This window comes from Sminthopsis crassicaudata, chromosome 2 (genome assembly GCF_048593235.1).
Source record: "Sminthopsis crassicaudata isolate SCR6 chromosome 2, ASM4859323v1, whole genome shotgun sequence".
Taxonomy (NCBI): domain Eukaryota; kingdom Metazoa; phylum Chordata; class Mammalia; order Dasyuromorphia; family Dasyuridae; genus Sminthopsis; species Sminthopsis crassicaudata.
This window is the reverse complement of record NC_133618.1, coordinates 364725936-364749543: the sequence shown is the minus strand read 5'-3', so window position 1 is coordinate 364749543 and position 23608 is coordinate 364725936. Positions and strand designations below refer to the sequence as shown.

Genomic DNA, 23608 nt, shown 5'->3' with positions numbered 1-23608 from the left:
ACAGAGAATTTGGACTTTATCCCTGGCTATTCTCTGATGACTACTCAGCAGAAATGAAGGCTGGTCCCAAGAGCTCCAGAAAGCAAACCAGAACATTATACTCTGCTGATTGCTATCTGTCATATTACCACTATGGTAATTTCTCAAAACTGGAAGAGCCCTGCAATTAGATCAGCTTCTGCCATTTATTGGTTGTGTGGGCTTAGATAAGCCTCTTTCTGAGTCTCAGTTGCCTCATCTGTAGAATGGGAATAAGGATTCTTGCCCTATTAACACTAAGATTGTTGTCAGAAAAGGGCTTTATGAAAAAAAAAGAAATAATCTTGAAGTGCTACATAAATGTTATTTTTGAAAGTCAGTGCAGTTTAGAAGAAAGAAGCCTGTTCTTGGGTTTAGGAAATCTGGTTCCCATCCTGTTTTTTTTTTTTTTTCCTTTGTAAAGTGAGGATAGTATTCGTACTATTTCACAGTATTCTTTTGGGGGAAGTGCTTTGTAAAATTTAAAGCATTATAGAATGGGAATGCTTAAGATATTGGTGTTTCCTTCTCTCCCCCTCTCCACTGCCCCCAGCATTTCATAAATTGCAAAATCCTAAGTATAAAATGAATATTAATAAATAATAAATTAATATTTAATAATTAATATTTTTCTTTTCATCATTGTGGGGGTGAAATGAAGCTCTTTTTCCTTACTTTTGCTTTCTGACTCTTGCCTTTCAGCATGAAAAATACACCAGCCAGCTGCAGATGAATTTTAAGGGCACAGCTGTGAAGCGAGGGGATCCCCCACCAGACCTTGGTTCTTACTCTGAATCCCCACAGGCCAAACCAGAGAAGGGAGACCGGAGACCCATCACAGGTAAAATACTCAGGGATGAGGCATGGGACAGAGCAGGGAGGAGCACATATCTCAGTATATAGACATGTGTTTATTCAGAAGCATGCTTTGCTCAGATGTATATACAAGGCTCTGTTTCTGTCCACATGGATTTGCATTTGAGTCAAGTTTGTGAAAGACCCTTGGTATGGTTTCTAATGTGGCTCTGGAGGGAATGAGGGTGAGTGAGAGGGACAAGGGTTCAAGAGGGATCTCTCGCCTATATATCTCCTCCTTTCTCTTAAAGGGAAGCTGAGCTAGCCTGGGATCACCTAGTAAATATTACTTAAGCATCAGCCACTGTGCTAGGCTGGAGATAAAGACAAAAATATTCTCTAGGGGAAGACAATATGTGCACATAGCAATATGTACAAAATATATACTAGTAAATACTAGGTAATCTTTTGAATGGGAGACACATTAGCAATTGAAGAGGGATCAAAAAAGGCTTGAACTGAGCTTGGAAGAAAGTTAGACATTCTAAGAGGTAGAGGGGAAGAGGGAACATATTGGAAATAAGAGAAATAGGTCTTATACCTATGCAAAAGCCCAGAGGTGAGAGATGGAAAGTCAATGTGAGGGAAAGCATGAAGACTCTAACATACTTTACAGAATGGGTGAAGGGCAATGCTGTATAATAAGCTTAGAAAGGTAGGTAAGAGTCAGGTGATAAAGGGCTTTACATGTCAAGCAAAGGAATTTGACCCTAGAAATAATAATCTTGAACCAGGAAGTGAATGGAAAAGTTGGAATGGAATGAAACAGTCGAATCTGATTCAACTGCAATTCCACAAATATTTATTAAATCACCTACTTGGTGTAGGGGGCCCTGTTCTTGGTGTTGAAGCAGATCATAAAATGGGTAAAGTTTGCTTGGGTTTATAGGGTTTTTAGTCTAGAAGAGGCAGAGGAGGAGAAGATCCAAACCCTGCCTTCAAGTAGCTCATAGACTTGTAGAAACTTGTTACAAAGAACCACATACCAGCAAAAAGTTTATAAAAACTAAAATAACATTAATATCCAAAATTTATATAGCTCTTTAAATTTTACCCCTCAGTTTTTCCAAGAAAGTAAAATCCATTCATCCCCTAGCCCCTGTGCCTTAGTTCAGTTGTGTTGTTTGATTGCAGGCTTCTGGGTAGCTTACTAGAACAGTTAGCAGCATTAAATTGCAAGACTATGGGTCCCATTGTGTGCTATTCATCACTTAACCTCAGTCTCCTCATCTGTAAGAAAAAAGATAATGCTTCTAGTACTTTTGTCTCAGAATTATTGTGAGAACTGTGCTTTGTAAATCTGGTAACTTCTACTAGAAGCTGTTAGACTGTTGTGTCAGCTTTGGAGGATGGCAAGGATATATTCTTTGGAAACATTTATTAAGTACCTAGTGAATACCAGGCACTGTACTAAATTCCAGGGATACAAAAATGCAGAAGATAGTCCTTGTCCTAATGGAACCTGGGAGATAGTGTTATTATTATCCCCATTTTACAGATGAGAAAACAGAGGCAAATTGGGTAATGACATCCAAGGTTGCAGAGCTAATAAGTGTTTAAGGTGTTGAATTCAGGGCTTCCTTACCTCCAGGGTTAATATTCTATATGTGGTGCCATCTCAGTGCCATAATTAATAGCTTTTTTTTTTCTACAGTGGAGGACTATTGTTTAGTTTGTTTAGTTTAATTTTTTCAGTCATGTCCAATTCTTTGTGACCTCATTTGTGACTCATTCTTAGTAAATTCCTTTCCCAACTCATTTTCCAGATGAGGAAACTGAGGCAAGCAGGGTTAAGTGATTTGCCCAGAGTCACACAACTAGTAAATGTCTGGAGCCAGATTTGAACTCGGGAAGAGTGTTCCTGTTTCCAGGCCTGCCACTTTATCCTTAGCTGTCCTTAAGATTTGGGGCTAGATGAAGTCTTGAAGATAATCTACTTCATCTCTTCTCTTATTTTACTTTTTTGACATTACATATGTTTTGTATATTTCCTCCCATTTTTTCAATTAACAAGTACTTATTTTTTCCCTTACATTCTTCTATCCACACTTAAAAAGAAAAGAAAAAACCAACCCTTGTAATAAATATACATAATCAAGACAGAAAATTTTCCCAATTGGCCACATCTAAAAATGTCTGTTTTATTCTGTATTTTGAGTCTATCACCTATCTGTCAGGAGGTGGGTAGCTTCATTATTGGTCCTCTGGCATTGTGATTGGTCACTGTGTTGATGATCAGAGTTGTTAAAGAAAAATCAGACCAAAAGGGAAAAAACATGAGAAAGAAAGAGTAAACAAACAACAACAATAAAAGTGAAAATACCATGCTTCAATCAGCATTCAGTCTCCATAGTTCTTCTCTGAATGTGGATGGCATTTTCCATCCCAAGTCTATTGGTGGATGCCTTGAATCACTGCATTGTTGAGAAGAGCCAAGGCCATCACAGCTGATCATCACATAATCTTGTCGTTACTGTGTACAATGTTCTCTTGGTTCTCATCAGTCATGTAAGTTTCTCTGTTTGTCTCCACTTTTGTGCCTGATTTCTCTGATAGCCTCAAATTTCTTTAACCCTATGGACTGGGCCCAATCTAAGGGAAGGGAGAGACCTGGGAAAAAGCCTTCTTCTTCACTTTGTATAAACCGACATAGGATTCTTTTCTAAGGAAGTAATGTTTAAGGAGGGAGATACTGAAGTTCCTTCTTATTGCAAGAAAATGTTTCTACCTGGAGAGACAAATATTACCAAGAATCATTACCATCTATGAAGAAGAGTTGATATCTATGTCAATTATAGGATCCTTTACATCATTATAGCTATTCAAAAATGTTGTTGAATGATCTTGGGCTAGCTAGTCAGTCTCCTGTTCTCTCTGGGTCTCTATTTCTTCTACTGAAAATGAGTGGGTTGGACTTGTGTGGATTCTTAGGACCCTTCTGATACTAATCTTCTGTGTTTGTTTTTTCTTTTTGTCCCAAATCATGATTTCACGGGTAGGCTTCTATAACTTAGTCCTAGAGAACTTTGTGGGGCACTTTAAGGTTATATGATTTACCCTGGTCACATAGCTAATAATAATCTTCCCAGGGAAACCAGAAGAATGATTTGAACCCTAGATTTTCTGGATTTCCAAGCTAGCTTTTATTTAGTAGGCACAGCCTAATGACTATGAGAATTTGTGAAGTGTGAACATGCTCTATTTATGAGCTTATATCTTTATTAACAATAACAATAATAGTAGTGCAATACTTTGTGGGGGGGGTTGTTTTTGTTTTTTTTTGCTGAGACAATTGTGGTTAAGTGACTTGCCCAGGGTCACACAGCTAGGAAGTATTAAGTGTCTGAGACCAGATTTGACCTCGGGTCCTCCTGACTTCAGGGCTGGTGCTCTATCCATTGCGACACCTAGCTGCCCCTAGTGAAATACTTTATACATGCTAGGTGATCAAAAAAGAAAAATATAAAAAGCCCCTTATGGAACTAGAATATTTTAGATAAAGTCCACCACTTTGCTGGCTTTCATGTGGCAGGGTATGTGTTCCCTCAGCTTACGGATTATAAAATTTATTAATAATTGCTAGCTCACATTTAGATAGTCCTTTAAGGTTTGCAAAAGAACTTTACAAATATTGTATCATTTGATACTAACAACAACTCTGGTAAATAGATGCTATTATTATTATTCCCATTTTACAGGTGAGGAAACAAAGGCAGACAGAAGTTAAATGATATATACAATATCACACAGCTTATAAATTTCTGACTTTTTGAGATCACTTCTTACTGATGTCATATCTAAGTGCTGTATTCACTGTACCACATAGCTGCCAAAATTAATAATAGTAGCTCCCATATCTGGAATATTTAAACCTTACAAACTTTTTTTTACAATAACCTTATGAATTAATGCAAATAATATTGACTCCATTTTACAGGTAAGGAAAGCTGAGGCAGGTAAAGAAAGTAACTTTGACTTGCCCATAGTCAATAGACTTGAATTCATGGCTTGTGCTTCTAAGTCCAGCTCTCTTATTACTGCCCTTGATTCTGCCAGTCTACATGTGTTCATGAGCAGCATGTAAACTGGCATTTCAGTGTTGAAGTGTGGTGATTTGGGGAGTGACTTATTAGGGGGTGATGGATAAGGGCGGATGTTCTGGTAGAGTGAAAAAGAAGACAAGATTAGGAGTCCACTGAAATCCCAGCTCTGCCACTGATTACTTGTGTGACTTTGAGTAAATCACTTTTTAGATCTCTGCTTCCTCATCTGTGAAATGAGTGAGTTCAGCTATATCCTCTCTAAGATTCCTTTCTAGCTGTTAAATCCTATGAACCCTATAAGTGCTTCCAGGTTTCTGGGTCAGTTTTAAGGTAGATATTGAAAGGCAAGGCATGAATCTGGTACCTTAAGATATGGGTTCATAGTGCCCTCTAGTGGAGGATATAATCTCATTGTTGCCTAAGTACATTTGAAAGTCAGCTCATTCATTTATTTTATCTCTAATTTAAATATAGTTGTGAGAGAGATCATCTGAGGCAATAAAACCAGTCAGCAGAAAGTGGTTGAATGATTTTCAACTGATTTTTATCAGATACATCTTTAAAATACTCAATATTTATTGAAATTAAAATACACAAATTTATTCTGAATTTAGCAAATAGAAAATAAAATGGGAATTTCAGGATACATAGTAGTACGGGGAGAGAGGAATCTGCATGAGACTTCTAATATCTACTATATGCAGCTTGGTTTTGTCTTTTAAGACAAAAGTTAAAACTTTCAAAGCCCTTCTGCTTGTCTGTGATTCCTTTTGGCCAAAAAAGTGCTCTTTTTAAATGTTGCTATGGCATGCTCTCTCTCTCTCCTTCCTCTCTTCCTCTCTCTCTCTCTCCTTCCTCTCTCTCTCCTCTCTCTCTCTCTCTCTCTCTCTCTCTCTCTCTCTCTCTCTCTCTCCTCTCTCTCTCTCTCTCTCCTTCCTCTCTTCCTCTCTCTCTCTCTCTCTCTCTCTCTCCTCTCTCTCTCTCTCTCTCTCTCTCTCTCTCTCTCTCCTTCCTCTCTCTCTCTCTCTCTCTCCTTTCTCTCTCTCTCTCTCTCTCTCTCTCTCTCTCTCTCTCTCCTTCCTCTCTCTCTCTCTCTCTCTCTCTCTCTCTCTCTCTCTCTCTCTCTCTCTCTCTCTCTCCTTCCTCTCTCTCTCACACACACACACATGTGTGTGCGCTCTCGCTCTTTCTCTCTGTATGTGTTTATGTGAGTCTGTCAGGCTCTTTCCATATTCCTTCTTTCTTCTTTTTCAATTTCTTCCTTATCCTTTTTTCTTTCTTCCTTCTCCTTTTCTCCATTCTCTTTTCCTTTCTCCCTTTAATCATTTCTTTTGTTTTCCTTCCTTTCATTTTCTCTTCCTTCCCTTCCTTCCTCTTTCCCTCTCTTCCTTCCTTTCTTCTTTTCTTTATTCCTTTCCTTCTCTTCCTCACTTTCTCCCTTCCCTATCTTAATTCCTTTCTCCACCTCCCCTTTAGCCATTACACTGTTTTAATTTTTATTTGTGGGATGCTTCTGGTCATTGATTTCCACTAGTGTCTTACAGCATATATCAACTTTTTAATAATCAGATATTTAAAGAGCACATGAAGTAGGTGGCAGATGACAGATTAGTACAGTGGAAAGATCACTGCATCAGAAAATCTGAGTTTGTGGTGGGTTTTCAGTACTTTGTAGCCATATTGGGGCTCATTCCAACTCTCAGCATTTTTCTACTCCTACAAGATGAAAGGATAGAGAGGCAGCTTTGAAATCAGGCTGACACGAGGTCAAATCCCTCCTCTGTCATAGGTCATGGGATCTTGCAAAAGTCTCAATGCCCAAGGAAATTCTGTAGGACCAGAGAACTCAGAGAGTATTGTTGATTTGCTTTAATATAAAAAAGTGTCCTCACTAGGTATATCTAAACCAATGAAATCATAGGTTCAAACACCCCAAAAAGTTCAGAAAAGAGATAAGGGTTGTAGAAGGAAGAAAGCAAGTTTTTTATAAGTGCCTATTATGCGGTAGGCACTGTGTCACCTTTAGAAAAATATTACATTTGGAGAGGTTTAATAATGGGATGATAAAAGAAGCTTGGATTTAGAGGTGATAAGTCTGAATCCTAACTGCTATTTGCTCTCTGTGTAAACTTGGGTAGTCTTCATCTATAAATGAGGGATTTGGGATAGGTGACTTTAAAAGTCTCTTCCAGCTTTAGATGTATAGTCCTAATTTGGTCTATACTAGTCAGGATGACTTCATGGAGGAGGCAAGAATCCCATTTATCTGGCAAGTTTTAGGGAATGAAAGTGAACTGGAAAATCTGGTATTTTGGTTAAAAGAAAATGATCTATCCCTTGGGTTTAATTAATGTTCTGAGAATGAAATGAAATATAATGCACCATCATGGAAAGAGAGCCTTGAACTTGAAGTAGGAAAGACCAGAATTTAGAATCTTAAGTGTGTGTCCCTGGGGAAATGTTTTAACCTATTGGAGCTTCTGTAAAATGAGGGGAAATGATACTAATTGTTTCTTAATGCACAGGTTTATGTTCGAAATACTTTACAAACTTTCAAATGCTCTAATTTTTTGTAGTTTTATTTTTAATTGGTATCAATGCTAAGACTTAGCTGTTGGCATTGTCATTGTCCTTGGACTGAGGTGGGGGAATTTCTTGTATAATTTGCAGAGCCCTGGGTTTACCAAAATGGGCTTTAGGGCTCAAGCAACTATGCTGTAGAGGAGAAGGTACCAGAATTTGGAGTTAGAAAATTGGGGTTACCTTCCTGGTTCTGTTATTCCCTATATAACTTTAAGAAGTTTTTGTCATTTCTCAGCGGTTCCACTTCCTTTAATTGTAAGATTAATAGTTGAACTAAATGACTTTTTTTTTTTTTTTTTTGAGGCAATTGGGGTCGCACAGCTAGGAAGTGTTAAGTGTCTGAAATCACATTTGAACTCAGGTCCTTCAGGCTTACTGCTCTATCCACTGCGCCACCTAGCTGCCTCTGAACTAAATGACTTCTAAAGTTCCTTTTGGATATATATCTAGGATCCGCAAACAGGACTTTTTTCAGGAAATGTCACTCTCCATATGGGGAAGGATGTTGACCTTTCTTTTGGAACTGAGCTATTGAGGTGACAAATTTTTTTTTTTCTCTTTCCAGAGCCATTGACCTACCGCACGCCACTATATGGGCAGCCTTCATGGTGGGGGGAAGATGATGGCAGCAACAAATTAGACAGGCCAGATGACCAGAACCAGGAGGACCATTATCCAGGTAAAAGTCTAGACTGAGAACCAGTGCCTGGGACTGGCCTCATGTCCCCAGGTCTGAGGCCACCTCTAGATCAAGTCAACAGAACTGATGTTAGGGCACCAGGCACCCTTGGCTCTATGCTTGAGTCTGCTTATATGGGGAGACAGACCCCTGACCTCAGGAATCTCAAAAGTGTGAAATAGGCATAAGAAGAAACAAATTTCCTATTCTTAAGAAACTCATAGACTCAGACACAAAAGAGAAAACCCCAGCCTTGCCCTGGGAATATTCCCAGTCTTCTGGTAACCCCAGTGAAATCCCAGTTTTGGTCCTAAAAAAAATGTTTGAAGAAGCAAAATTGGAGTTAATAGAGAACAAATGTTTTCAATAAAGGAACAATGTGCTTACAAATATTATCTCATTTGATCCTCACAACAACCCTAGGAAGTGGATGTTTTTATGATCCCTATTTTATAGTTGAGGAAACAGGCAGATAGGAGTGAAATAATTTGACTAGGGTCACACAGCTAATAAATGAGAGAGTGTAGACTCCAATCCAACTCAGAGTTATTCACAAATTATATAGCTTATTGTGTGGCCAGGCACAAATCATGGCTGGCATGTGAGGAGACCCCATATAACTAGAGCAAAGACCTCATGATGAAAATAAGGAGCAGCTGATGTTGGAGAGTAAGGGTTATGAATGTCCTCAGATGCCAAGGAGAGGAGTTTGAAGTTGTTGTAGTGGGATGTCTTAGAGCCATTCTGCTAGATAAGAATTGTGGTACAAAAATTGAAGATAATTTAAAATTCTTGAAACTGAGCCACACATCTCAGCCTTTGTTAATAGAGCCTTAGTGTTCAGGACTAGTGAGGTGATAGTCCCACTGTTCTCTGTCCGGCTCAGACCCAGCTGGGCTATTGTATTTAGTTCGGGGACCATATTTAGGGCAAATATTTTCAGGCTGGAGTGCATCCAGGACACAGGAGAATTGTTTAAAAAAACTGAGCGTTTTGTACAGAGGATAGGAGACATGGCAGGGGAGTGGGTGTGATAGCTGTCTTCAAGAATTTGGCTATCCCATGAAGAGAGTTTGGATTTGTGCTGTTTTGTTCTATAGTGCTGAACTAAGATCATTATCACATGAAACTGTCAGTCATAGTGATATGGAAATATGTTAAAAATGATTGTTCATATATAACCTATGCCAGATTTCTTGCATTCTTGGGATAGGGGGAGGAAAGAGAGGGGGGGAGAAAAAATTAGAACTCAAAATCTTGTAAGATTAAATTTTGAAAACTATACATGTAATTAGATAATAAAATGCTATTGAAAAGAAAACATAAGAAAGTATAAGTCATACCCACTGATAGAGTTCCAAAATCTTGTAAGATTAAATTTTGAAAACTATACATGTAATTAGATAATAAAATGCTATTGAAAAGAAAACATAAGAAAGTATAAGTCATACCCACTGATAGAGTTCATGGAAGAGAAAGCCTTCTAACCATTAAAGCTGTCTAGAAGCAAAGTGAGCTGTCTTGATAGAGTGGAGACAGGTGGTGATTTTCCTGTTTCTAAAGCCTAAAAGCAGAGGCTGTAGGAGCACTCAGTGAGGACAATGTAGATAGGATTCCTGCCAAGGTTTAGGCTGGATTAGGTTACTACTAAGATCCCTTTCCAAGTCTGAAATTTGGTGGTTCTTATTAAGTGGTGGAATGGATAGAGTTTGGAAGAACAAGTTTGAATCTTGCTGTAGATCCTTAGTTACCCCTATATAGCCTCTTACAACCTCAAGTTCTTCATCTGTAAAATGATGGCATTGGACCCAGTGGCCTCTAAGGTCCCTAGCTCTAAATCTAGGTTGCTAATTTGATTAATAGCAATAACAACAATAATAGTCCCCATTTCTTTAGCATGGAAAACTTATAAAGCACATAGAAATCAGGTGATGCATTTGGGATGTCTTAGAGGCATTCTGCTAGATAAGAATGGTGACACATGATTGTAGATAATTTAAAATTCTTGAAATTGCACCACATATCTCAGCCTATGTTAATAGAGTCTTATAGTTCAGGACTAGTTCACAACACCCCCATGAAGTGCTGTCAAATGTTAAACCCATTTTACAAATGAGGAAACTGAGATTTGGTTAGGCAAAATCATTTGTTTAGGTCACAATAACTGGCTGGGCCAGAACTCAAACTCTGGAATTTTACTCTAATACTTGTGTTCTTTTTACTATTTAAAACTGCTATGAAAAGACCATTTGGTTTTAAGGTTCATTGGATGATTTTTGGGGGGTGGTATTTACTTTCAGGGTTATGTTTGGCTCATACTCTTAAAGTAATTTACATTGTCCTAATGAACACCTACTGACTGAGCAAAAATTAGGAGGAGAATTGGATAGATGGCCCAGAGTTGAAAAGCATGTCCCAAAGGAAATCCACCCAGGAAGAAAAACTTATTGTGGATGACATGCATATGGGCAGCAGAGACAAGACTGCTTGTGATAAATGGACTTCAGAGCTATGACTCGGCTGACTTCATTCCAGTTCTGTGGCTTTGTGTGATTTTGAGAACATTCATATTCTTTAAGCCTCAGTTTCTTTCTCTGGAAAAGAAGGGGGCTTTGTTATGTGCTTGGTCTTTTTCATAGAATCCTTCTAAGGATCTGTCATGAGGTTTAAATGAAGGGTTGTCATTAAAAGTGCTTTCAAAGCTATAAAAAGGCATACAAATTTGAAGGTTAAGCATTTGGTGGGAAAGTGGGTGAAAACAGATGATTCCAAATATTCACTACGACTAGTGCTGACTGAGAACTGAGAATGATTGCAGTATGAGAGGTTCAGCAAAGCAATGTGGTATAGAGCCAGTCCTTGCTAGGATGAAAACTAGATGAGTGACTCTGATAAGTAACTTTATTTATTTGATTTTCAGTTTCTTCATCTGTAAAGTAAAGAGAATACTCATGCTGCTTACTTAACATCTAGTTGTCTTTCTTTTCTTTGGAGGTGACTCTGGATGTGCAAAGACTATACCATGGGGCACAGGTTCGGCTAGCTGTCCTACCAAAGCCAAACCAGAAAAGCTTTGGGTACTGACCTGTTTCCCTGTAAACTGAAGACCAATTTAGTTAAGTTAGAAGAAAACCATTCCCAGTTTGGTCTGAAAGGTGATGAGACCACAACAGATTCTAGAGATTATTTGCTATATTCCAGAAATCTGTGCTGAATCTACTTAATCTACTTGCTTCATTGACTTAGCGAACCCTCAGCATCATCCATCCAATACTTTTTCTTCTAAACAGAAAACCTCCATGTTCTAGGATCTACAGAAGGTGTCAGCAAACAATAGCTTATGGGTAAAATCTCTGCCATCTTAGAGCTTGCAAATTTCTAAAGCACTTTATACATAATTCCACACTGGGGCCTCAGATTAGAATCTGACCCTCATTGATTAAAAAAATAGGTCCTCAAAATATGGAAGTAGATTCCTTGCCTCACAAAGTTGTTGTGAACCTTAATTCTGGATAGACATGAAAGTTGCTTTTATCTTTATTATTACCATTATTATTACTGTCATCCCTATAACAGTACTTTTTTTTCCTCCAAGAGAGGACCAAGGAGATTCCCCAGCATGAGGAGGTCAATGGGAATATACCAAACTACCGGGATGGCCAAGAACCATCAGCATTCACCTTCCGGAGGGAGCCAAGCTATTTTGAGATCCCCACAAAAGAGTTTCAGCCCATCTCCAAGTCCGTGGAGGAACAGGTTCATGAAGTCCCCACAAAGGATGTGGAGCCAGGAGGGGGTGGGGCTCCCCCAGTGGTGCAAAGCCATGCCTCCTTCACCATTGAATTTGATGACTGTAGCCCTGGCAAGGTGAAGATCAAAGATCATGTCACCAAATTCTCCATGCGACCTCGGCGGCCTCTTGTGAAGGACCCAGCGCCTACTGATATGGTGTCAGCCCAGAGCAAGGTAGTGAATTGGTTGGTACAGAACGATCCTAGCCTGATACGAAGGCCAGGACCTGGGGAAGATGGATACAGCACCAAGAGTGACCTTCCTGTCCATGTACGGACACTAAAGGGTGAGTAGGACTTACAAACAAGACAGTGTGATTTTGGGGAAGGGAAAGGGAAGGTTTACATGACTACATAGGACTCTCTGTGAGACTGTGATTCTCTGTCTGTGACTGCAGAAACAGGACACCAGGGTAGGAATGACACTGAGCCTTTTAGCCTTACTTATAATCCGGAACTTGTCTTTCCTTTATGTGCCACTTTTCATGCTTGAACCTCAGAGCTTTTGGGGTCAACCCCCTCCCAGAGCTGGAATGCTCTCAGAGAGCATTGTCCAAGCTATACTTAAAAGTCCAGAGAAGTCAGCCAGCTCTGAGTCCTCCAGTAATGAGAAACTCACTATTCCTTGAGGTAAGACAGTAACTTTTGATGAGATGTAATGGATAGAATGTTTCTCTTAAGTAAAACAGAAACCAGCTTTGTGACTCCACCTCAGTGTTCCTAGTCCTAGGTTTTTCAGATTAAGCAGAACAAATCCTACCCAGTCTTTATCCCATAAGAACCCTTCACAGACTTGAAGGTTGCCATGATGTCCTTTCTAAGTCTTGTTCCTAAGCAACCTAGTCACCCTTCTCTGGACACCTTTGAGCTTGTCAATAGTCTTCCTGAAATATGACCTCTAGAACTGAACATGTTACTACTCTATATGTGGTCTGAGCAGACAGAGGATACTGCTCCTCATGCAGCCTAAGACTCCATAGATTTTTTGGGAGTGGTGGCAGGCAGCCCATGTGAGATTGATTAAAGACTTCCTGGATGAAGAGGTAGCATTTTAGCAGCATCAAACTTTTGACAGTTGTTGAGACTGCAATTCAGTAAAATCTCTAGATCTTTGTCATATGAACTCTTTAAATAATTATTTAAAATAATTATTTTTTTTCTTAATTAGTTAATTTATTTTTCTCCATCCTATACATGTACAGATGGTTTCTGAGCCTAATTATGTTAAGAACTTTATACTTAACCCTATTTTCATCATGATAGTTTTTCTCAAAAGAGTTTTTACTGGAATTTGAAAGAAGGATATTAAAATATAAACTTAAAGAGTGTGAAATTCTCAGGATAGAACAAAGAAATCTTGCCCCAAATATCCTAGGATTTATAATCCAATCTTTGACCAGATTGTTTTCTATTCAATAGCCTCCCTTCCCTTTGATCTAGTGACTGGCCTGGCTGCCACACTGACCCTTGAGAGAAGGTCCTTCCCAGTGCCACCAATTTCTGCTTCCTCTTCTCATTCAGAGCTGGTGTTCTTTCCATTCACGTCAGGGCCATTTCATCCTTGCTACCATCATCCCATCACATTAATAAGGTTCTGTCCAGATTGATTAAATCACAGCAACTCGGAGCTGGAGGGGATCCTAGAAATCTCTAACCTACCTCTGTGAATGATCCTCTCTGACTTCTCTGACAAGTACATATTCAGCTTATACCTGAAGACATTTAGTGACAGGAAACTCACTACCTGCCAAGTCACTCCATTCAGTTATTGAAAAAGTCTAAAATATTGTTTTTCCCAGTATTGCCTGTAGCAATATATAGTCATCTAATTTCCACCAACATTCTTTTGCAATAGGATATGTGGTAAGACTCTGTGGTGTATGTGTGTGTATGACTGTGTATGAGTGCCCGAGTATGTGTGAATTCCTCCTTTCTCTTCTCTATTCTCATTGGAATGCTGAGGGCTATAGTCCAGAAAAAAATTTCAAATTCAGTAAACCTTTCCTAAATACCTACCATATGAAAAGGACTGTGCTAGGTGATGGGGAAAACAAAAATATTTATATATGATGTGGGTTCTCCTGAATGAAGCTCACAGTCTAGTAGGAGAATGAGAAACAAGATAGACAATTAAAATACAAAACATGATGAAGTTTAAGGTGGTGGTGGGCAGTAGGAGTGCAATTGGCAAAGACTTACTAAAAGAAGTAGCATATGTTTGGGGCTTTAAAAAGATACATAAGAATTCAAATGGTGAAGAGAAGGAGAAAGGACATTTGAAGCCTTGAACAACATGAATAAAGACAACAGGAAAAGCACAGAGGGTATTTAGGAACAATGAGATATCTAGAGCGACTTAGTACAGAATATATAGGAGAGAGTGGTAGGAAATGAGGTTGGAAAGGCAGAGAAGCACCAGATTATAGATGGCCTTGAATGCCAAATGTAAGAATTTGATTTTACTTTAGTAACTAATTCTTGTCCTGAATAGATAAACAGGGTAAAGGGGATAATACTAATAAAGAAGGCGAGTTAAAGATTTTTGTGCAGAGCAGTGCCATAACCAGATCTTTTCTTTGGGCATGATAGCATTAATCCTCTGATTTTGTAGAATAAAACAAAAAAAGGCTTAAGGAGGTGGGGTGATTTGCCCATGTTACAGATAACATGTATCAGAGTTATGGTTTAACTCAGCCCCCCTTTAGGCTCTGTGGCTTCTTTTGAACTATAATGCACCCTTAATTAGGAAGATTAGTCAAGGTAACTATATAAAGAATAGAACAGATAAAGGGCCATGGGGAAAGTGAGGAGAGTGGAGGTGGAAAGAATTGTTAGAAGTCTATGGTAAAAGTCCTGGAAGGCTGGGACAGTGCCATACATGAGACAAAAAATATAATCCCACCAGCATTCTGCATCTAAGGTTATATTTCATTGTTTTTGTCCAGTCTTTGGGTGGGCATCTTTGATTTTAATTCTGCCAGTTGTATTTGTCCCCAAGTGCAGAGTTCTATATTGGGGACAAAACTTCTCCACTCTTTTGTTTTCTCCACTGAGAAAGACAGAAAGGGGAAATAAGGCATGTCAGACCTTTCTTCCCAGAACTCGAACTCTTGGGAAAGTTTTAGGTAGGAGAGGTAGGTAAGAAAAACTAAAGAAACATTAACAAATATCCAAATAATGATTCAAATTTATCCCCAGATCGATTAGAATAATCTTTGCAAGATATTTTAAGTAGGAAAGGGTGGGATGAGGGCAAACTCTAGAAGTTTTGACAGGATCCAGAGTTTGGAGTAAAAGAAATGATTTCTAGAAGCTGTAGGAATAGGAAAGCAATATAGAATTGCTTGGATTTTAAATTAGAAACCAGGAGTTGAGATTAAATCCCAGCTCAGATATCTATTATCTGTATTCCTTAGTCAGTATTTCAGGTCCTCGGTTTTTCCTTCTGTAAAGTGAGGAAATTGGACTAGATCATCCAAGTACTCTTGCAGCTCTAAATTGTATGACCTTTTGCTTAGCACAATGCTTGGCACATGGTATGCAATCAATGAGTTCTTACCAGCTGATTGATTGATCCTATGAGTCAGCTTCTGATTGGGTGAGGCTTTTTTGGTGGCAGGGCTGTTCTCATTGCCCACTTCCCTAACTCTTAGGTCACCGACATGAGGATGGTACACAGAGTGACACAGAGGATCCAGCAGTAGCATCTTCTCTAAAGGCAGAAAAAGAGACTGCCCCAGTACCAGTGGCAGAACCCCCCACTGGGGAGCAGGTCCGGTTGCAGCGGCAGATCAAGCGGGACCCCCAGGAAATGCTGCACAACCAGCAGGCCTTCGTCATTGAATTCTTTGATGATGATACACCTCGTAAAAAACGTTCCCAGTCCTTCACCCATGTGCCAGCTGACCCCAAAGCAGACAAGCGCAGAGTGCCAGGACCCCCTGGTGTTTGTGGTGGGATGGCTGCTGTCCCAGGTCCTGCTTCAGGCCGAGCATCTGGAAGCACTTCAGGCCCCCAGAGGGCCAGTTCGCTCAAGCGAGAAAAGACAGAGGATCGGATAGCTTCATCTTCAACAGCTGCCCGCCCAACACATCGACTCTATGGCAGTGTGGGGCGCAGGTCCCGGATGGCTCAGGATTTTGCTGCTGAATACCTGCGGGAGAGCACCACAGCAGGGCGGTCTGGCCCAGAAAAACAGCCACCAGGCTTGCCCACACCCTTAGCTCCTCGTGTGGTCATCTCAACAGCTCCCCCAGCTCCTCCATCCTCCCCAGCCCCAGTGTCCACTGACCCTCAGCTGACCAAGTCTCGGAAACAGGAGGAGGATGATAGTTTAAGTGATGCTGGCACCTACACCATTGAGACAGAAACACAGGACAAGGAAGTTGAGGAGGCACGGAAAATGATTGACCAGGTAGGGGAGGTGGTATGTTGTGATGGAAGGAGTATGGACTCGGAGTAAGAAGACATGTTTTAGTTCTGACTCTACCACTTGCCAGTTGTGTGAATCTTAGCCAGTCCCTTCCCCTTTGAGGGATGGTGGATATGTCACTGGAAGGTCTTGGGGGCAGGGGTGGGGGAATGAAATAGGAGCAAAAGGTTTTTGTCATTATCAACAATTGTTCTAGGTGGGTGTGGGGTTAATAGGGAATCTCTCTTAAATCAAATCTGTTTCTTTCTATCTCCCTTCCAGGTTTTTGGGGTATTTGAGTCCCCTGAATTTTCTAAGATGACCTCAACTACCTTCCGCCCAGTTATCCGTGGAGAGAAGGATGAAGCAAGCTCCTCCCCACCCCCAGTGGCAGAGGCAGGGGTGGCTCAGCGTCTGGCTCTGCTGCAAGAATTTGCTTCGAGGACCTCAGGCCTGTCTCCTCCAGGCGAGACCCAGGTACGGTACAATGTCCAATGGGGGAGGAGGACAGGAGTAGGTGCACATATGCTTCTCTCCACTGTCCCCTGCCCCATGTCTGTCTGTCTCATCTCTCTTTCTCTCTGTCTTTGTCTGCTCTCTGTCTCTTTTTTTTCTCTCTCCCCTTTCCCAAGTGGCAAGCCAGGACCCCAGGCCCAGAGGAATAGGACACTATAGTCAGGAAACAGGAGCTTACTGGAGAGGACTCCAGTGTGGCAGAGAGTCAGAACTAGATCAATAGCTAAATTACACGAAACCATATGATTTAGAAATGGAAGACATTTAGCTGATCATCTTGTCCACTTCATTTTTTCAGATTAAAAAGAAATGAGGACCAGAGAAAGGAAGTAAGTTGTTGAGGATCACCCAAGTGGTAGAAAGTCTCAATTTTGAGATTTGAACTCAGATCCTCTGATACTTTTATGTTTTATGATTTTATCTTTGTGGGTACTTTTCTGCACACAACACCCCACCCCACCTTGGATGTCCTTTTGAATGTAAATTCATTGAGAGCAAATTTTTTTTCTTTTGGCTTTGGATCCCTAATACCCAGCATGAGTCTTGTATTTGCTGTTCAGCCATTTCAATCATGTCTGACTCTTAATGACTGTGGATCTCTGTCCAAAGGTGTTTTTTGTGGCAAAAATAGTGGAATGAGTAGTTTACAATTTCCTTTTTCCTTTTCTGCTTGTCACTACAAGCAGAGATGAAGTGACTTGCTTAAGGTCACATAGGTAAGAAGATTCTGAGGCTGAATTTGAATTCAGATCTTCCTGGCTCCAAGCCTAATGCTCTGTCCACTTAGCCACCTAGCTGCTTAAGTGTCTTGTTCTTATTAAGTTTTTAATAAATATTTTTAGAATTGAACATTAGATCTCAGCCCTTCTCTTCCTCATTAGGTAGCCTTGAATAAATGAATGAGTAAAGAGTTAAAAAATTGATCTCTCGGTGGCCAGATTGAGCCTCTGAGCTTAGAAAGATTGAACTAATTCTTGTAAAACAAGTATATCAGTTGTCATGTACTGCTAGATGTTAAAGGACAAAGCATTTCAAGCTTGGTTTTCCAAGGCTCCATTTGCATAGTATTCTGAGACTCCAGGACCACTTCCAAGACAAAATGAGTCATTAGAGTGGGACTTGAGTAGAGGAAATGAAATAATGATAGTAATTTTAATGCTATTAGCAAGAGGGATTAACCCTTTGGTTTCATTGGAATAGGAGCTTCCCGTATGAGAAAACTATTTTACCAATGCAAATTGGTACCTTCTTTGCTCTCCAATAGAGTCTTAAATTCTGTTTTGTTTTTGTTTTGTTTTTTGCCTACAGCAAAAATTCCAAATTCTTTAGCTTGGCATTCAAGGCCCTCCACAATTCAGCCCTATCTCAGCTCTCCAACATTTTTATTTCTTTCTCCCAAACATGTATTCTTCCCCTTCCTCTCTATCCAAGATAGGCCAGTTTCCTAGGCATCCAGGCAGGGTTTGAACTCAGGTCTTACTGGCTCAGTTTTCCATTCAATAGACTATAATGCTTTTCAATAATACTGCTATTATTAATAATGATAATGGCAATTCTGTAGCATTTGACATTCACAAAACCCTTTCCTTAACCCTGTGATTTGTCAGATAGCACACAAGTTGTTATCTTCCAGCATTGCTCCTTACTCCCTGTACATCCCAGAGTTAGTCCCTTTCTTTTGCCAAGCCTCAGACTTCATGTGTATACAATGATGAGGTTGAGTAGATGTCCTATAAAAACCCTTCTTGCTTTGTATTTATGATTCTGTGAGCTATAAAATGAGGCAGTTAGGCTGAGAGGCACAAAATTCTTTTCCAGCTCTAAATCCTGTGATCATGAGATCCCTTTTACAGATGAGAAAACTGAGGTTCATACTCACAGTCATACAGCTAGTAAGTCTCCTAACTCTAAATCATTTGTTCTTTCTAAGTCAAGGATGGGTGGTAAATGATGCTAGGTGATTTTAGACAGAGGTAGGAGCACAAGGAACTGAGAGACCATTGTGTTTAGGGACCTGTGGATATTTAGATTTTATTTGCCCAAATGATTGAATACAATGAGTTAACCAGTGTCCCTGCCCCTCAGTGGTCTCCATCCACAGTCACACCAATGGTCATCTTGGATCACAAATGGGCATTTCTCTTTGTAGGTCCTGCCAGTGTCAGGCTCTCCAGGAAGTCAGAAATGGGTATCCCGTTGGGCCAGTCTGGCTGATAGCTACTTGGATCCGGGACCAGGGACTTTGCTCTCTGAGTCAACCCCTTCTGGCCTGGACTCTGAAACTGGTAAGTCTCTATTTGACTGGAGAGTGAGATGATAACAATAATAGCTGATATTTCTGTATTGATTTAAGATTTACAAAGTCCTTTTTCCATAACAACCTTGTGAGGTAAGTACTGAATTATTATAGCCATTTTCCAGATGAACAACTGAGACTGAAAAAGCAAAGAACTTAGCTACAGTCATATACTTAGAAAGCTGCCTAGAATCTCTGATAGTAAATTCAACTCCTTCTCCAAAACCATGCTACCTTAACCCTTTAATTTTGTGCTTGGGCCAGGTGGATCTTAGGTCTAGAGGAATTATCAGACCCAGATTAGATGGTCAGTTTTGGGGAGATGCCAGAAGTTTCCATCTGGGGAATAGAAATGCAGTTATTGCCTCCTTCAGTGTTGATCAGTTCAACAAGTTCAATTCAGCATGCACTAACTAAGTGCCGAGATATTTACTAAGTATTAAGCGTCCAAAGATTAAATCAGGTGCTGCTTCCAGGAAGCTTAAGTTCTAATAGGGGATGGCTTCTGGTTTCCTTGCATTTTCCTCAGATTCACAGCCCTCAGCAGCTCTACTGCTAAAACTCAAGATTTTCCTCTTTCCATCCCTCCCAAGGAAGTCCTTTGCAAAATGGAGTTGAGACAGAGAAGTTTCCGGCTATTATTAGAACATCTTCTTGGTTTCTCTATGGCATATGGCAAGATTTTCCATTTTTATACAACCTTAGATCATAAAATCCTGACTAACAAAGTAGACAATTGTAGTGGCAGCATTCAGTAATCCCTTTACCTAAACTTCAGCCTGGGGAAGTGACTAGTTCTCATGGTCTTACCTAAGTTCAGTCCTACTTCGAATTTCCTTTCATTTCTACCTCCTCTCACTTTTCTTTCCAGCCCCCGAAAGGGGTTGATTCTCCATCTCTCTTCTACTCCTATTAGCCCATATCTAGGTTCTCCATTTTGTTTGGATTTTTCTTGTTGTGGTTTGTAAAGTTCAATCCCTTTGACTCTGACAAATGGAATGGAGGGTTAAAAAAGGAACTTTATCCATTTTAAGCAAGGAAGTAAAAGAAAAAAGACTTAACAGCACAGAATGATCAGAAGTCTTATTCTTAATGTCCCTTACTTGTCCGTAGACAATAGAAGATTCAGGTACTGGTGTAAGAGAGCTCAAAGCCTGGAAGAGATCTTGGCATTCTGTCCTAGAGGTTCCTGGTCAGGCTGGGAAGATTTGAAGTGAGACAGAGCACAGCATAGGACCATTTGTGATCTTGGATTAAAGTGTAGGGACTGGTTTCTCAGGGAAATAGTGAAGGCTGGAATAGTCAGAGAGAACTTTCTAGAGGAGGTAGGTTTTGAAAGATAGATAAAATTTCGATATAGAGTAGTAAGAGGAGAGACTGAAGAGGTGACTTGCCTGAGATGGAAGGAGAAAGGGGGAAAAAAAAGAACATGTTTGGGAGGTGTGAAGAAAAGTTTAGAGTGTTGAAGGTAAATATTGAAGATCCTTGAGTGCCAGGAGAAGGTGCAGCAGAGAATTAGAAAAATCTTCTTTGGGGTCTGCAAACTGGTCCCTAATTTAGGAAATGAACTCTGTTCTCTAGAGTGGTATTAATTTATCCTCAGACATAGGAGAAGGCTCTACTAGAGAACCTCTTTTGGGAGAGGAAAAGTTGGTGTTTTAGTGGGGGTATGATAAAACCCTGCAATATTGCCATAACTTGGTGTGCTTCTGGTGGGAAGGGAGGCAGGATGTGAATGGAACAAATTTTCCTTTAATGGATCTATTACTTCTGTCCTCACAGATGTCACCAACCATAAAGTTGGGGAGTTGGAGCCGACCTTGCCTTCCAGAACACGGAGACTACTCCCCCAACTACCCCCAAGTGACAAAGCAGAAAGTCCTGTGCTGACTGGATTAATGGGGACAGAACCCTACCCTGAAGTCACCAAGAGAAATGCAGCCAAGCCACCAGCCCCAGAGTCTTACGAGAACCCAGTAGACCATTTGTTCATTCAAGAAGACTTAGACCCAGACAGTCTCAGTGATGGAAGCCAATCAGATGATGGTCTTGGGTCTGGGGAGAGAAAGAACAATAGTTCCCAGAGGTCAGAGTGGCCTCGGGGCCAGCAGCACTCTCCAGGGGCAGAACTTCAGCATTCCAAACCCAAGACAGCAGGGGAGCCAGTCCCCTTGTCCTTCTATATTGGGGATGAGAACAAAGAGCCCAGTTTTCCCTCCAAACTCTCCCCAAGTTCCCCATCATCCCGAGCCAACAAGGAACTGGTGGATCAGGAGTCATCCCCCTTGCGCCCAATCAGCAGCTCCCCTTCCTTGAGGTCCAGAGCCAAGGAGGAGAATGGCACATATATCAGCATGACAGGAAAGATGACTATTTCCCTGCAGTCCAACCCGTCCCCAGAACAAGATAGTTCAGCAGCAGTGCCAAAGGAAGCCCTATCCTTTGTCCGACAAGAGAGCTTTACCAAAGAGCGGGCAAGCAGCGGCATTGCCCCCAACAGGCTCCCCCACATATCCAGCCATCCCCTTCTGAAAGACTTGGAGGCTACTCGGGCCACCCGCATGGACTACCACACTCAGGACACGCACTTAATCCTGAAGGAGACGGAGACAGCTCTTGCAGCTTTGGAAGCCAAGATCCTTGCCAAGTCCCCTGAGGATGCCAGGAACACCCCCACACAGCCAGAGGATTCCTTATCGGGTGACTCTGATGTGGACACATCTAGCACTGTCAGCCTTCTCAGTGGGAAGAATGGGTCCAGCCAGACTCAGAAGGGCAAGGTGGTAGTGGGCAATGGCCCCCAGAAAGAGCGGCCATCATCGGCACCTTCAATCCAGGATTCCAGCAATGGTGGTCTCGTGCCCAGTGCCCGTGAGCGGCTCTCGGAGAAGCAGCGTCGCCCAGGACCAGCTCCAGAAGGAACTCGGCGCTTCCAGGCTAAACGAAACAATGGAACCCGAGCATCTCTGGACTTTACGGATGATGAGCGGGGCTCCGGTCACCCCTGCACACCCGGTCCAGATACTGTCACTTCAGAACCTGAACATCAGCCAGCAGCAACAGTTAGGCCCACCCCCCGGAAGAAGCCCTCAGCCCCGTCTCCTTCCCCTTCAGCCAACAAGGAGGAACACGGCCGGGTTTCTGCCAACGTGCAGAAGGTACAACAGATTCTCACCAGGTCTAACAGCCTGTCCACCCCAAGACCTACTCGGGCCTCCAAGCTTAGGCGGGCACGGCTTGGAGATACCTCAGACAATGAGGGTGCTGATAGCGAAAGGGCCACTGCTTCCAATCCTGAAGCCACAACCAAGCAGGCCACAGAGGTCAAGAAGCTGTCCCGCTTGGATATTCTTGCCATGCCCCGGAAAAGGGCTGGTTCATTTACAGTGCCCAGTGATGCGGAGTCCACTCCAACCCGGACAGGCTTCTCTGGAAGGAGCGTTGAGTCCTACTACTCAAGCCGAAAGCCAACCATGTCAGAAGCTCGAGCAGCAGCCAGGAAGACGGCAGCAGCAGTGGCTGCCACAAAGCAGCCTTTCAATAGAGCTCGCTCGGGCAGTGCCCGCTATTCTTCCTCTTCTAGTAGTAAGTCTTTGGCTCTGGTGGGTCAACAGTATCCCCTTCTTCTGCAGACACCAAGTCAAGAGGGTGGACATTAGAAAAGAAGGGTTTTGGTGCATTTAGGGGCTCCCTAGATCAAGGTTTCTAAACTTGGGGTCCATGAACTTATTTTTAAATATTTTGATAAATGTGTTTAAATATAATGGACTTCTAATGTATTTTATGCATTGAAAAACATTATTCTAAGAGTGAGTTCATGGGATTTTCCTGTCAGAAAAACCCATAATATAAAAATGGTTAAGAACTCCTGTTCTAGAAGTAATCTCGGTCATCTCAGTCATTATGATGTTACCCAGTAGGTGCTTAGGGCTTGGCACTGGAAGGGAGAAGGAGTATGAGATCTTGCCATATTCTTGGAGAGCTCAGGTGTGAGGAAGACGTGGTCTCACCTTCTCAAAGCTCCTAGTCTGATCAAAGTGGGTGAAACACAAGTTATAGGCATATGTATATACAGATATACAAAAAAATGGCAATATGTACACAGCCAACTGCAGCTTTTATAATGGGATCCACAAAATACTGGAGTGTCCTGGGGTTGGAAGGAAGAAGATTCCAGGTACTTGGAGAAAGTTGTCTTATTCTGGTTCCTTTGGGATAAGCAATATCTCTCACTTGTGTGGGCCCCATCTTGGTTTGGTTGGTTCCTCCCATAGCACATATAATCTTTGATTCAGGGCTAGGTTTCTTTTATGACTGGTATTTTTTTCCTTGAGGGTGTCCTAAAGATCAGTGGGGCTTCTTAGATGGAGAGAGGGAAGGAGCATAAGAAAAGGGTATGGGCTCCAAGGACAGTAG

At 41.2% G+C, this 23608-nt stretch overlaps 1 protein-coding gene across 3 annotated transcripts in view; it reads left to right on the top strand.

The window, feature by feature from the left end:
• Positions 1–23608, top strand: part of CEP170B (centrosomal protein 170B) — a 107649-nt gene that overhangs the window by 60004 nt on the left and 24037 nt on the right. For all 3 annotated transcript variants that reach the window (XM_074291034.1, XM_074291032.1, XM_074291033.1), the window contains 7 exons: positions 721–859; positions 8065–8178; positions 11774–12256; positions 15623–16383; positions 16663–16857; positions 19046–19181; positions 20975–22777. In XM_074291034.1, the coding sequence (XP_074147135.1) occupies positions 721–859; positions 8065–8178; positions 11774–12256; positions 15623–16383; positions 16663–16857; positions 19046–19181; positions 20975–22777 (3631 nt within the window). The remainder of the gene's footprint in view (positions 1–720; positions 860–8064; positions 8179–11773; positions 12257–15622; positions 16384–16662; positions 16858–19045; positions 19182–20974; positions 22778–23608) is intronic.